At 52.8% G+C, this 14,937-nt stretch overlaps 2 protein-coding genes across 10 annotated transcripts; one reads left to right on the forward strand and one right to left on the reverse strand.

The window, feature by feature from the left end:
* Positions 1-709: 709 nt before the first annotated feature.
* On the reverse strand, positions 710-10,300 carry LOC122369618 (G protein pathway suppressor 2-like). Of its 8 annotated transcripts, none has more exons than XM_043344493.1 (9): positions 10,084-10,300; positions 6,360-6,458; positions 5,791-5,894; positions 5,366-5,626; positions 5,004-5,100; positions 4,295-4,399; positions 3,822-3,958; positions 2,805-2,894; positions 710-1,847 (listed from the first exon to the last, which is right to left on the reverse strand). In XM_043344493.1, the coding sequence occupies exons 2-9, from the start codon at positions 6,445-6,447 to the stop codon at positions 1,785-1,787; spliced, it is 945 nt and encodes a 314-aa protein (XP_043200428.1). In that variant the 5' UTR covers positions 6,448-6,458; positions 10,084-10,300; the 3' UTR covers positions 710-1,784. The 8 variants fall into 8 exon arrangements, with proteins under 8 accessions (XP_043200428.1, XP_043200431.1, XP_043200430.1 ...); XM_043344496.1 differs by having other exon boundaries at positions 10,056-10,088; XM_043344495.1 differs by lacking the exon at positions 10,084-10,300 and adding an exon at positions 10,034-10,068.
* Positions 10,301-10,402: 102 nt separating this feature from the next.
* On the forward strand, positions 10,403-13,569 carry LOC122369619 (major vault protein-like). Of its 2 annotated transcripts, none has more exons than XM_043344500.1 (3): positions 10,403-10,571; positions 10,738-11,015; positions 11,163-13,569. In XM_043344500.1, exons 2-3 carry the CDS (start codon positions 10,759-10,761, stop codon positions 12,505-12,507), a joined length of 1,602 nt encoding a protein of 533 aa, XP_043200435.1. In that variant the 5' UTR covers positions 10,403-10,571; positions 10,738-10,758; the 3' UTR covers positions 12,508-13,569. The 2 variants fall into 2 exon arrangements, with proteins under 2 accessions (XP_043200435.1, XP_043200437.1); XM_043344502.1 differs by having other exon boundaries at positions 10,407-10,495.
* The last annotated feature ends 1,368 nt before the right edge of the window (positions 13,570-14,937 follow it).

Below are 14,937 nucleotides of genomic sequence, written 5' to 3' on the forward strand. Positions count from 1 at the left end.
ATGAGATTATGTAACCTCTAGTTCCCTTCACCACTCCCTTATATTGAATTATCGCTTTTTCGCAATTCGCATCCCCTGCAAGTCAAACCAATTGCCCATGTTTACGCTGCGGAGTGAGAGTAGCAAGTGTTGGGGCAGTAGGGGCATTCAGAACTTGGGAGACGGCGCATTTCGACCAGGAAATCCTGTCTTCTTCAGGGAAGGCCTTGTTTCGTTTTGTTGGGTTAGGCCTTTTCGGTCTGATGATGTTGATGATGAATTGGGGTTTTTGGGCGCCCGGACTACAGTGGTCATCGGCGCCCATTTCAGAGTCGGGAAGGAGTATAGGAATTAGGGGGAGACATTGGTCTGGGCAGGCACCCTAGTGAGTCGCCGGGGCTGAGCCCGTCCAGAGGACAGGCCGACCAGCCCCGTTATTACCCACTGCACCCGGCTACAGGTCTGCTCCCTTGGGAGCAGCGGAGCCGCTCCAAGGGAGCAGCCCGCATGAGATGAAGTTGCCTGTCCTGGTCCAGCCCGGACCGAGGGTTGCGGCGTGGTGGTTAAGGATTCGTTTGTCCTGAGGATGGAAACGACGGACGGGTGCAGGTAAGGTCCCACTCCCAACAAACCGGCGGTTTTTGGTGGAAGGCAGGCGAAAATCAGACGTCCTGTAGCCCAAAACGACCCCTATTGTATCTCTCACTCTCACAAATATTCGAAACACCAATGCCGTTCGTTACGTTTTTATTACACAATCTTTCCACGAAAAAAGGACAAGATGGCTGCACATTAGAATAAGCGCTCACATTCGTGTAAACTAAGATGTGTTTCAATAGAAGACGAAGCGATCAATGAAAAGGTTGACTTTCCCTTACAAAAACGAGTGCATACAGCCAGCTACTCAATGACATCACATATGTACAAAGTAGCTTATACCACTAAACCAGCTAAGACCAAGTCATGTCAATACAAAGCAAGAAGAATCGTTCGTTAAAAAAAAAAGTAATGAAAATGGACTGCATTCTGTGACATCACGTATAAAACATATAAACATTACACAGACAGATGGCTGGTTCGGGTTTGCAGCAGCTATGTGTATACCTACGGTGAGCAGGTCGGTTTTAATCGCAAATTGCTTTCCTAGAAATGATCAGTCAAAATTGGGATCGCCCGTGTAAAGTTCAGCTTAGGGGGCGCTGGTGCACCCATATCGATTACATGAGCCAGTGCGACAGAAAACTTGCGACACCGAAGCAGTAGAGCTCAGCTCCTAGGGAGACTTATGTACAAACATTACAATGCATTGCTGCCCTGTCCCACACATCTAGCCGCTTCTATAAACATTCACGTCCACAGCTTTACCGAATACCGACCCACCTACTCTCAGCATATCTTTATCAACCGGTCATATACTATGGTCCACAGACCGGCTATGTAGGCCTGATATAGCCCTCCGTCTCTGCTAGCCACTGCAAAGGTCATCGGCAAGAGACAACCGAACCCAACAGCTCGATGGCCGGTTACTCGTCAGGCTAATGTTGAAGCAAGCCGATAACAGACCTGCCTCAGTACGGAAACGGATGGCCGAGCTGCTTCAATTGACCTGCTAGCGGGCGAAGTGGCAAGGCTGCTTCCATATCTACTAGCGGGCGAAGTGGTCAGGCTGCTTCAATTGTAGCGCTCCTCGCGGCTAAGCCGCTTCAGGAATATCTAGCCGGTTCGCTGAGCTGCAAACTTCAGTAGCAGTGGGCATGGTTGGTTCTACTTCAGATGATATAGCTGTCCCGGTTGGCTGGGCTGCTTCAGTTATAGTAGCGGGCCTGATGGCTGGGCGGAGCCGGCGCCTGGCGGCTCGACGGCGGCACCTGGTAAAAGACGGCAGACTACAGTTAGTGGCTGTTCACGCTGGCACGCTGGCAGGCAGCCTGTGCCACAGACAATACGTCAGCATACTGACATCTATCTCGGTCACCTGGCTGAGGTGTGGCACAAAACGGCCGCGAGACACAACGGTCACAGCACACGAGATACCACATACAATTCACAGCACAGAAGATACGATATCGCCGAGCTGCAGGAACCGCCAACACCGTTCAAGGACGGTCGAACTGCTCCCAGCGAAATGACTTCGAACTAAGCGTCCGGTGGGTTAGTCTTGTGTGACATCTGCCAACGTCACTCGCACTTTGGGAAAGGATATCGCACGCCGATGTGGGTGGGGTCCGGAGTGCCCAATCACACAATAAGAGGGTGAATGCGTCTCTGAGTTGGCGGTGCATACAACTTCAAGTCAATCCGTGCGATTCCTATAGTTCATCCCACACATCCCATAAAGCGGAAATCGGGATGCTCTAGCTATTGCAGACTACACCACAGTCCAAGCCCCAGTCACAGCCCTCCGTCCCCTCTGCACTGGGTAGTGGGTACGCCCCAAATCTTGATTTTATCACAAGTGCAATGCAAGAATGACAGTGGACACAATCGCAATTTTCGTCCCGGTACAGCCGTTCGCAACATGGCCAAATATTCCGACAATCAATGCCGGGTGAGCAGGTGTCTGATCTGTATTGTAATGAGGGGCCCAACACAGTGTCTGTACAGGACCCGTCCACATACCCAGCAGCTCTGATGGCCGTCCAGTTCACGTCACTACTGTGAACTGTGGAAGGTATTAGGCTGGATCTAATAGTGGCGGCCCTGGTGACTGGGCAAGGGGGGAGGAAGATAAGGGATAGGAGAGACAGATTGACGTCCGCAGCCCATTCATCGGTCACACCAGCGAGCGCACCCCTGCCAGCCCGGCCGAGCGGCGGCCTACTCACCGGCGGTGACGCGCCGCTGGCCGGCGGGTACGCCCCTGGGCCCACCGAGCGAACCGGGTAGCCGGACGTGATACCGCCCGACTTGCCGCCCTGAAACACAGCACAGGCCGCTCCAGCTCCGTGGCGGAGAGTGCTAACTACACTATAGTTCGTTTTTCTTAAGTTTGCCCCTCACTGTAAACGTCTTTTTGAACACAGCACGAGAATTGCTAGCTGAATTACTGAGAAAACTGGTTGGCGCACATTGATTTCACCAGATTTCACAGACGATCAATTTCATCAAATTTGTTAACTATTTCACAGACTCATAGCTCGTATTTACCCATACCTACAGCTCCACAGTGATAGGCGACTTCTTAGGAATTATGTCTGAACTAATTAATAAATTGCACGGCGTTTAACATTAAAGATACATCGTCGGTGTTCAAAACTTATTTTGAAAATATTATTCATATCTCCAATACAATGTGCGCCAACCTGTTTTCTCAGTAATTCAGCTAGCATTTCTCGTGCTGTGTTCAAAAAGACGTTTACAGTGAGGGGCAAACTTAAGAAAAACGAACTATAGTCCAGTGGACAGTCGGGGTAGTGTGGGATGGTGGGTTTGGCACGTGTCTGTTAGTCTGTCATGTATGAGCTGTCCGTCAGCTGAGCCGTGAGCTGTCCGACTCCATTCCGTATGGAGAATACAATAAAGCTGATGGTGATGACTGTCCGTCCACTGAATATCGGTCAGTGATGTGAGCCGTCCGTCACTGTAAGCGTGTTTTCCTTAGCGGTGTACTGTCAGAAACGTCCCCTGTAAGTGTCCCTGTCAGCTGCTGTATCCCTGCATCCAACCGGTGTTCTTTCATGTACCCCTGTCACAGTGACTCTCGCCCCTCCCCGTCGACTTCCTCTCTTCCCTGTCAGCTGTCAGTGCTCCCTGTTCCCCCGTCCGTCAGTGTTTCCTGCCCCGTGTCATTGTCACCCCTCACCGTCACTGTCCCGCCGTCCCCAACATCCCTATCGACTGACCTGCGACTGTTGTACGGGCAGCTGCAGCGGCGAGGAGCGGATCCCCAGGTGGCTCGGCGGCCGGTGCGGCGACGAGCTGTAGTAGTCGCCCTTCTCCCGGGAGGTATCTATTACACTGTGAGACGCCATGCCGTACCCTGAAACACGCGACGACACCATAGTCAGCAGTTAGTAGGTATGTGTAAACCGCTAGTCGCCGACAGTAAACAATAAATGTTACCCAAAATCACTGTGCCATCTGTCGATGAATAAAGAAGACAGACGGAATACGTACAGAAGGAGTTTCACAGAATATGTGACAGATCAATTATATGCTCAAGAGGCGACCACCGTTGAGTCCCAACAGCCAGTGTGTGGAAAACTATCAACACATGAAATGAAAAACCCTGTCAACCACATTAGGCAGGACGCCCCAGTGCGTCCCAGCTCAGCGGCCGACCGTTGCTCTCCGGGCAGTGAGAGCGCCGACTGACCTCTGGAGGCCGGCATGTAGGCCGGGTGGTGGGCCTCCTCACGGATGGCGGCCGACGCCACCGAGACGTGCGGGTGGCCGGCTGACAGCGGGCCGCCGTAACTCACTGGGGGAATAGAAAACCGGTCAGGGGGTACAACATACATACAGGACAGTCAGGGAGCAAGAGATTATACAATATGTACTGGGCAGTTATAGGGAAAGACAGTGGCTACGTTTCCATGGCACAAGTTAAGCCGATTTTGAAAAAAATGGATTTGCTCCATCATAGCATTTAGGCATAATGTAAAAATGTAAATATAGGATTAGGTGCCAGCTAAAACCATATATACGCTCATTTTTGGCATAAGGTGAATAGTTTCCGAGAAAAACGCACGTGAAATTTCGCTAAATCGATTTAGACGTGTCATGGAAACGTAGTGAGTCTATACTCGGGGCAGACGGAAACAACACCCCACAAAAGGATAACCGAACAGCCACGAAACAACAGCCTGCAGACCTACCAGTCAGAAAAAACTTTATGACAGAGCTGAAACATGAACAGCATTCAATGAACACCCGGACGTATAGTGAGGTCTCAATAGCCTAACGATATGAATCCTGCAAGCCCAACCCAAACAACAATGCCTACAAAGAGCAGCGCAGCAGTGCGTTGTCGGTCCGTCCGACCGACCGACCCCAGCGCACTGAGATCGGCGTCTGGTACTCACTGGGCGGCTGCGGCTGTCCCTTGTACAAGTACTCGTGGCGATAGGCCTGCGGCTGGTGCGGCGGCGGCGGCGACGGGCTCCTGGTCCGCTTCATCCCCTGTAACACATCGCACAGACACCGTGATAACACTGTGACTGTCACTGACCAGAAGTTACACCAATCAGAACACTGAACAAAGTCGGAGAGCGCATGGGAAAAAGGAGAAGATTGAGCATAGTGAACATTTCGGGACAGGCAATGTCGACTGTCGGACCTCACGACGGGATCCAACGCTACTGCCACTGGTCAGTGGTCACCTCACCATTTGACAATTACTGGCATCGCCTTTCACCAAAGGCGAGTAACTGACGTGCTGTCTCACCATGGGCAGCAGTGACGGGTGGTGTCCGGGCAGCTTGTTGAGCGTGATCCGGCCGGTGCCGTGCTGTGAGATGGGCGGCTGCAGCTGCAGCACCGGCTGCATGCTGGGCATCGGCCCGAGCGCCTGCTGCGCCGCCTGGGCCGCCTGGGCGTCCTTCATCAGCTGCTGGCGGCGCCGCGTCTCGTCCTCGTTCAACACCTTCTTCAGCTTCATGAACATCTCGTGCTTCTCCTTCTTCAGCTCCTGCAGACGCGTCTCCAGCTGGGGGAGGGGGACACCGCAGAAAGGGAGTGGTCATACACGGAGCAGCAATGGAGTATTATAACCGTACAGTTCACCGATGGTTCCTCCTGTGTGATACCCGGCCCGTCCCAACCTACCCTGTTCCCTTCTGGGCACTACCTATCATTTGCTAGCCTTTTTACCTGCGCTGTCTCTGCGATCGTGTCCTGCAGGGACGAGGTGTGCTGTTTCTTGAGTTGCTCCCGCTTTAGCCGCTGTCTGGCCTCCTCGGCGTCTGCCTCCATTTCTGTTGAGAGTTTGTGTCAGTCAGTGCTCATTGGAAGCATTTATGGCAGATCGTGATGACGCATTGTCTAATGAGTCGACAAAACTGTCACAGCATGGGAATGTGTCAATGGACTGCAACAGTAAAGGAACAACAAAAATATGCTCAATGCATACCCTAGGCTACATAACTGACGAAAACGCCTCCATAGTGCAGCTGCACACATCCATCAATAGAAATATAAATGTTTAATAGCACACCTTACCACTTATTAACAGGGCGCAGTGTATGTACAGGGTGCAGCGCAGTGTACATTGAAAGTCTCCATGCTTAGTTGATCAATGCAACCATATCTGGGCTCTAATACACTGTCAAGCCCATCTGTGAGACTATACCTCATTGAACAAACTTCAGTGTATGATAATGCAAACTCATGTGACCATTAGCATTTAACAATGCAAATGGACATTGGACTCGGTCACTCACCATCGCGTTTTCGTTTCCGATCGCGCATGATGTGCGCCTTGAGCGCCTCCCATGTCGCTCGACACATCTTCCCTCGCTCAACACGCATCTTGAGCTAGCCTGCGGGCACAACATACAATATCGTCAATCATGTATAGACATCGTCAGCTAGGACTTTATAACTCCATCAGACCATCCCACAGGCAACATAGTGAGCTAAGTTTAGAGGTCACAAGGCCTCGGGTCACCGATGCCAAGTAATGCCAAGTGTTCTTCAGGCAAGGGGACTGATGAGCTCTTCAGCCCAAGGGGATCGATATAACATCTACTGAGTTACACTGTAATCAATGTCTGGATCGCAAAGCATGCCAATCTCGACGAGCTCGGTCGGTGTGGATGGAGGCACTCGGCCGGTACGCGGTACGTTGCCGATTTACTGCGGAGCAGTGCGGATTTCGGGTGGAGCTGTCAGGCCCAAGTGTGATACCAGGCTTACGTGCTTTTGTGACACATGACTGTCAGAGAAAATGATGTACGAGAGGTACCTATGGCAAGGCATCCGGGCAACTCCTCGTATGGCAATTCTTCGTCCGCAAAACCTCGTCCACGTATTTCTTCGTGTCGCATTTCATGGTAAGTTAGATAGATACGACTCTTTAGTGCCCTGGTTGATACCTGGTAGATACCTATATCTACCTAGACGCCAGACTGGAAAACATCCATACACTACGCCGGACTCACTCGATTTCAGCGATTTTGCGCTGAAATTTCTGCATGATTTGCGGCCAAAATGAGATGCCTATTTGTGCCGAAATTAAGCCACTTTTACATAATGCACATGTGCACATCTACGATCAAGGCTATATCAGCCAGACCCAGACAGAGCATTTCGGGGCCTTAGACGCTTTCCCATGTTTGAGCGTCCGAACAAGTTTTTTTATTTCCACGGAAACCCAATAGGTACCTCAAAACGCTTACGGACTGTAGCGTGAAACAAGGTCGGAGCCGGAAGTTCTGGGGCCACCAAAATCGGCCGAGCGGTGTCAGTGTGTCAGTGTGTTCGACGCTGGCGGAAGCCAGCGAGGGCCGGGCAGCGGAGCAGCACGTGCTCCGGCACATCAGTCTCTTCTCAGCACACGGCGCAGAGCGCCGCGGGGTACCGCTTGTCTGGGCACTGCTGGCAATCGCGGAGAGGAGACAGCCGATTCGGTGCACATACTGGAGCGAGCGGTGCCAGTGGCCCGCCCTCATCTGGTGCACCGAAACGGCATCCTCTCGGTCCTTCCTGGGGATAAGGAGCAGCATTATCTCACATCACAGCCTCGGCAGGTCCTACCGTGAGTGGCCGCCGGGCGTGACCAACGTGGAGTTTGAGAGTCTGCTCGAGGAGCTGATGTCCGAGGGCGATGCGCTGCTGGCCACCGACGGATCAGTCACCCGGGAGCCCCTTCCCCGGAGCGGCTGGGGCTGCTTCATCCGCTCGGCTGAACTCACCCAAAGCGTATCGGAGCTACGCGGCTCGTGCTCTCGAGCATGCGGGCTGAGACGGAGGCCATCACTGTTGGACTGAACGCCCTGAATCAGCTCCTACCCGACTGTCAGCACATCGTCGTCACCACTGACTCGCAGTCTCTCCTGCGGAAATTGGAGGGCGGCGTCTCGCCCCCTGAATGGTGGGCAGACAGGCGCATCACCTGGCTCATACTGCCCCGGCCACGCTGGCGTGGAAGTCAACGAGAAGGCAGACCGGCTGGCGGGCAATGGCGCGCCCGCTACCAGCAGGATCGTCCTCGTCCTCTCGGCTTCCGACTTCCAGCAACTACTCAAATTCAAGATGGAAACTGACGATGCCAGGAAGCCAAATCCAGGAGAAGCGGAATTCGGGAGGATGGCCCGTGTCGGTCTGAGGCCGGGGCCGGGCTGGATCGCGAGATCGGGCCTCTGCGGCCCCGTGGGAGGATGGCGTGCCAGCTCGCGAGCGGGACGGTGTCTCGTCGAACCCTGGCCGACGTCTGCGTGTTGGGAGGAGCGGAGATGGCATGGAGGCGGATCTTCGGCTCCTGTTCCATCGACGAAGCTGTCGCAGAGTGGTAAGTAAGTAAGGGTGCAGCAACGTGCTCTCAAGGAGTGGCTTGAATAGTGTTCGGACTATTTGTCACGCCATTCATGCAAGGCCACACAATGAACAACCCTGGTCAGCGAGCAGGCGTTTGAGGGCAGGGCGGCCACTTATTTCGCCAGGTCGTCCACGCTCTCATTCCCCTTGATACTGCAGTGGGCAAGAACCAGCCACAGTATTACTAAATATTACTTAACAACCTAACCTAACCCAATGCTCAGCGATGTTCAACTAGGTCTTCCATACCTATCTCCAAGCCAAGGGTTGAGGCCTCACCCGGGCAGCTGCTCCTCTGCCAAGTAGACTCAGGGTGACTGGCCAGTTCAGGGCTCAGGCACGTAATGACCTGGGCGGAATCCCGACTGGAAAAAATGCCTCCACTACGCTGAAGTTCTCGGCGGAGGTGATGCGCCGAAATTTCGGCGCAAGGGTTTATGCGCCGAAATTATTTTACCAAGCCATGCTTCATGCGCCGAAAATTTTCAAGGCTTACTGATGGCTGCAGGCTGTAGCCACGCACTTTTCGTCGAGGGGGGGGGGGCTGGCGTGTGTGTGTGGCTGTCTTCCAGTGACTACTGTCTACAGACGGTTGTTGGCACGGTCGACGGGATCGGGCAGACAATAGACATCAGCAGGCCATGCGGGACCGAGCACCAGCGTTCGCTATCACAAAATCTCCTGACTCACAAGCTCACTGGCATGTTCCATAATGTAACCTTTATTTTGTTGCCCGGCTCTGATCAGCAGTAGTGCCCAACCGGTGACTGACGCCTGACGGGGCCTTCAACAGGCGTGGTGCAAGCACGGCCGATGGGATCGGGCAGATACCAGGCCACGCGGGACCGATTGCCAGCGTCCGCTCGCAAACCACACGCCGGAAATACAGGAATCACAACGGTCAATACGCACACGATAGCATACGTTATCTGAACTAGGGAATCCGACAATCCATAACCTCACTCTCGACCGGTGAACTGTTCCCGCCGTGGGAGAGTCACAATCAGGTTCACTGAACATGACTTAAATACCCTGAGACGAACACGTGACAAGATAAGTGATATTTAAGATGTTTAACTCCCGAAGACATTTAATCCTCGCCGGCCGAGGGGGGTTGGTGGTGCCACCCCCCCCCCCTGACGGTTTTTTTTCGCGATTTACGCCGAATTACGCCGAAAATTTCGGCGCAAGCCGTCGATTTACGCCGAAGTACGCCGAAAATTTTCGGCGCAAACGCCCAACTACGCTCGAGTTCTCGACGAAAGCGTGCATTTTTTCCAGTCGGGGGCGGAATGTCTCATCCCAAAACTTCTCCAGAGCTGCCCACAGGGCGAATCTGTTGCTAGATCGTACAGCGTGCCGACTTCATTCGGTGAGTCTTTCGCCAACAAAAAATATTATGCGGCCGCCCTGCGCCGAAAAATTCAGCCGCCACCATGCGCTGAATTCGGCGCACGCCGCACGCGAAGTTACGCTGGATGTGCGCTGAAATTTTTGGCGCAATCCCACTACTACAACGCGTATTTTTTTTAAGTTCAAGTTTGAGGGGCCCAATATGTAAATGCACCATAGGCCTTACCAGCCACCATTTTTCGCCTTACCCACAGTGTATATAAATACCGGCCTTACCGTCCTATTTCTCAGATAGCTGCGTCGCTCTTCGTCGCAAATTCGTTACAATTTATTTTTACTCTAACTGGCTGACAAATAATTTTAATGACGTCATTGTATACAAAAATTTTGGATACCAGTTTCGTGCCAATTTCTGGAATATTTGTTGATGTTTTTCCCTCAATATATTTGAAGACCTGAAATTTGATATATTATACAATAATCAACATAGTTTGGCACACTTTTTGTAAATCCATTCCTTTTTGTCTTTTAAAATCATCTATCCTAATTACGTCATCAAACTTTCAACTATGCTTTACAAAATGTCCTTGTTTACAAATGTCTTTGTTGACTTTTCGTCTGACTGTGTGGGGGGCAAGCCAAATAGTGTGTAAAGGAAAGGTGATAGGTATTTGCAAGGCTATATAAGGTATTTGTGAAAAATAGCGAATTTTGTGCGATACTGCGATACTTACGGCTTACCCAACAGTTTGGAGAGCAATAAGGTTTGTGTCTCACTCGGCTAGTTAGTTTTAGTCATGTTTTCTCTAGGCTCTAGCCATTCAATAATCGATGGTGAATTCTTGTTATAGTTTGTTGAAAAATGAAAAATGTTACCTTCCTTTTTGGCTTCCTATTTTGAGTGGTAATTGCATTGTTTGTCTGTTTCAGTGACAGGTGGCTGACGGCAGGATGGAATCACAGTCAAGCACCACAGCTAGCAGCAGCTGTCACTGCCAGGAGACTGATACTGATGACACAAGCACCATGGCCGACACATGGAGTGTGGTGTCTGAGTCGTCCTTGGCTGTGACATCACCTATTGGGTCGTCATCGGTGCAGCGTTACGTGCTGAGGGCCTTCACCTACCTGCATGTGCAGGACCAGGACACAGGTGTCACCCGACTGGTGACTGGCCAGCGTAGCTTCAGCACAAAGCCAAGTGAAAGGTTAGTTAGAGTGCCTGTGATATTGGGAAATAATCTAGGAGGGATGGCATTATTAATGTTGATGTGGGAAGAGAATGAATGCAGTCACAATTCACATGATGCTTTGGTACAAACCAATTTATTGTCAAATTTGTTGTACTTTCGCAGAGTCATCTTTGGCCCGCAGCCGATGGTGGTGGTACCGCCAGCCCACTACTGCGTCGTCGAGAACCCGGCGGTGCGTAACGGCACTCAGGTGGCGTTCGACGAGTTCGGCCAGGCGCTGCTGCGTCACGGTGAGCGCGAGATGCGTCTGACTCGGGCTCCGTTCCCCCTGTTCCCGGGCGAGACGCTGGTCGGCGGCGTACGCCCGCTCCCGGTGGTCGGCGAGGGCCAGGTGCTGCGCCTGCGCGCGCTGCATGACACCACTGATAGCGAGGGCACGCAGCGTCAGGCCGGGGACCAGTGGCTGGTGAGGAAGAAGGGCATGTACACGCCGTCGATGGCCGAGGAGGTGGTCGGCGTACTGGATTTAAAGGTGGTCACCCTGACGAACCGTCAGTACTGCATCGTCTGCACGCCCGTGCTGGGCGAGAAGCCGAAGCGGAGGGTTGTGCGCGGGCCTCTCTCTTTCCTCCTGCAGCCGGACGAGACTCTCGATAACGGGGTCCGAGAGATCCACTTCCTGGAGGCGGCTGACGCGCTGGACCTGGTGGCGCGCGAGGCGTTCACGGACGAGACGGTGACGCCGGCGGTGGAGCGCGCGCTGGGAGACCGGTGGACGGTGCGCGGACCGGCCGTGGTCGCGCCGCCCGCTGAGGTCGAGGTGCTCCGGAAGCACAGCGTCATCGCTCTGGGCGCCACCGAAGGCGTGTACGTACAGAACACGGAGACAGGTGAGGTGCGCGCCCAGATGGGCCGGCCGTACCTGCTCGCCATCAACGAGCGGCTCTGGAGCAAGGACCTGCCGCTGGACGCCGAGCAGCTGCTGGCCGAGTACCGCGCAGAGGCCGAGGCGGACGGCGGCGGCGGCGGTCGGTGGCGCGACAAGAGCCGCGTGGTGCAGGTCTTTGTGCGCCTGGACCGGTGCCTGGTGATCGAGAACCCCCTCACCGAGGAGACGCGCGAGGTGCACGGCCCGCAGCTGGCCAGTCTGATGCCTGACGAGCAGTTCCGGGTGTTCTCTCTGCCCGGCGGCACGCCCGTGCTGCCAGGGCGCTCTCAGTCGCTGACGCTGCCCCTGCTGGGCGACATGCACCGCCTGACCGACCTGATCACCGTCCGAGACGAAGAGGACGGTCACACGATGACCGTCAATATCACGTGGAAGCTGGTGTACCCCACGTCGGGTCCTATCGCCAAAAACGGGGCAGATGAGGCGTACTTGCAGCTGAGGCGCCGTTTTCTCTCTGAGGCTCCGTGCGGCTTGATCAGAAAGCTATACGAGATCGGGGAGTTTCGGTTTCAGGTTGTGGTCACCTCTGACGTGACAGAGTCAGCCAGCGAGTATTGATCTGGGTTAGCTGTAAATAACTCAGCTGGGGAGTCAATTAAATGCGTGTATTATTTTTCATATATTCACCTAGGATTAGTATCAAAGATTGGATGCAGCAAAAAAAAAATCCAAAAGTTACTGAAAGCCTAATTTGTTGGCCACGACTGGCCACAACAGTGCGAAGGTTACGCCAGAGAATGATCATTTCGGTCACATCTGATCAGACGCTGCAACCGATTCCTTTGGATGCGGACGAATGTTCGACGTTATAACGAGTCCTTTCTAATTCTTGTGAATGATCTATTATTACTACCCATCCCTGTTAGAACTTACTTTTATGGGCTTGAAGACTCTCGCACTAGCTGTAGACTTTAAGCGTGCTAAAGATATGCCACGAGTGACGAGGCATTTAAGGTGGCCTAGCAAGGTTACGCCGAGCTGCTTTCCAACACGGCATCACAAGTGGATTAGCATGCTTGCAGTTCTCGGGTTAACTGGCAATGTTCGGTAAGATCGTTGGCCCCTTTGCCCCCACCGTAGTGCATTATCGGGTAAGGTCACTCGCTGTTTAGTGAACACACCTATTGCACACGCTTTGATCACGGAGATTTGCCTTGTTTCTAGATCTCGAAAGATTATGTTGTCATTGCTTGTGAGGTGCGTGTTTTAAGCTTTTAATCGTCGGCTTGGAACCATAGGTATAGGTTAAGAAACTCGCCCCGACCACAGCTCATATAAAGAGTGATTTACACCGGCTTTCTTAGAAAGAATAAGTAGTAGTCATTTCGTTAGTTCAGTTGAGCAAGATTGCATTGTGATAGCCTAGAAGTGCCTGCAATATCACGAATTTTGCGGGTGCTGAGTTGTGGTGATTGTTACATCTTAAGCTGGTTTGCGACAGAAATCGTTGGTCAGGTCGTGTGTCAATAGATGTGCTGCAATATGTTATTGTAATCGGGATACTTATGTGGTATTTTGCGGCTTTCCTTGAGTGATCGCCACTATTGGCTTAGGTTTGGAAGTTGAGCGTGACCAGTGACATTTCTGCACTTAAAATAAAAAATAAAGAAAAGCCTTCGATTCTCTTGTATCTTATAGAACATCCCATGGATCGTCGCATCGGTGCACTAATGCAATGTGAGTAGACGGCTCACTTTGCTCTCGCAATGATGTCTGCGTAGCCGCGACCTCGACTGGACTGGTCATTTTTATCTTGTGAAATACCCAAATACCCAGATAGATGAGATACCCCGTTGTGAGATAAGGTCGAGAGGACGACGCTTCATTCGCTAACGTTTCCGTCACAGCAGTTTGGCTATCAGATCCCACACGATGTTCTGCCCCGCCTTCAAAGCTCGATCAGCTCGTGCATTTAATGCTCTTCTTTGACAGGTTCCTGACATTTGACTTATCTAACGTATATATAAGCTCTTAAAAAAGCATTCGTAAGTGTTGCGAGTGTAGACCGATACCGGGCTGAATATGGTTTGTTTGATGGGCGAGACCTGCCCCGTATTTTGGAGTGTGCCCACCGGACTGTTACCGACAGCTGCCGGGACTTTCCGGACGGCTGGCTTGGGACGTCAGCCGAGGCCACGCGCTCTCGGCTGATCGCCGTGCGTCACGGCGGCAATTGTGACGCCCCGTCACGACCATGTCACGGCTGTGCTGCTGTTGACGGGCCGGCGGCGCGGCGCACGCGCGGCCTTGAGTGCCGTTGCGAGACGGCAGCAGTGGGCTGACGATGACGGCCGGCGCCGCACCTGTCACCCGGAGGCTGTCGCCGCCGGCTCCGGGGTGACTCGGCAGATCTCTCGGGAGTCGGTCAGACCCGGCCGGTGGCCGCTCCGGTGTGGAAACGCGACCGGAGCGGCGCGCCGGCGTTACGCCACTGCACGGTACCAGCCGGAGCGGGCCCGCTGGATCGTGACAGCCCCGTGTGCTGTCACCGGTGTCCCCATCCGTTCCATGAGCTCGTGAATGGCGTGCGTCCTTGCTCTCTGCATGGTGACCTAACTACGAACCATGCGAGAAGCTTGGCGAGAAGATTCGGTGGACGGTCATCTGAACAGGCTGCATACTGACGTTGCCGATCGCTGGAACTGAAACGCCTCCATTTATCGCAATGGGCGTAGAGCTTAGTAGTCTACGAGGGGGTATCGAAAAGTTCTGATCATCACATAGAAGATGTAGACCGATTTTGATGATTTTTGGTTGGTGTGATATTTGGTTGTTAAGAACAATGTTCCCGCAAAGAGAATCCTGAGAACTGGTTTTATCTTATGGAAGAGAGACTTAGAAGTAAAAAAGATTAGTGTTGGGCCCATTGAGGACCGAACCGTCATCCAACTAATGCATTTGAAACGGTATCACACTGAGAAAATGCATCAAGAACATGAAATTAGTTTATGGCGAGGAAAGCCCATCTCATGCACTTACCGAAAATGA

The sequence above is a fragment of the Amphibalanus amphitrite genome, unplaced genomic scaffold (genome assembly GCF_019059575.1).
Source record: "Amphibalanus amphitrite isolate SeventyFive unplaced genomic scaffold, NRLGWU_Aamphi_draft 001056F_arrow, whole genome shotgun sequence".
NCBI classification, from domain to species: Eukaryota; Metazoa; Arthropoda; class Thecostraca; order Balanomorpha; family Balanidae; genus Amphibalanus; species Amphibalanus amphitrite.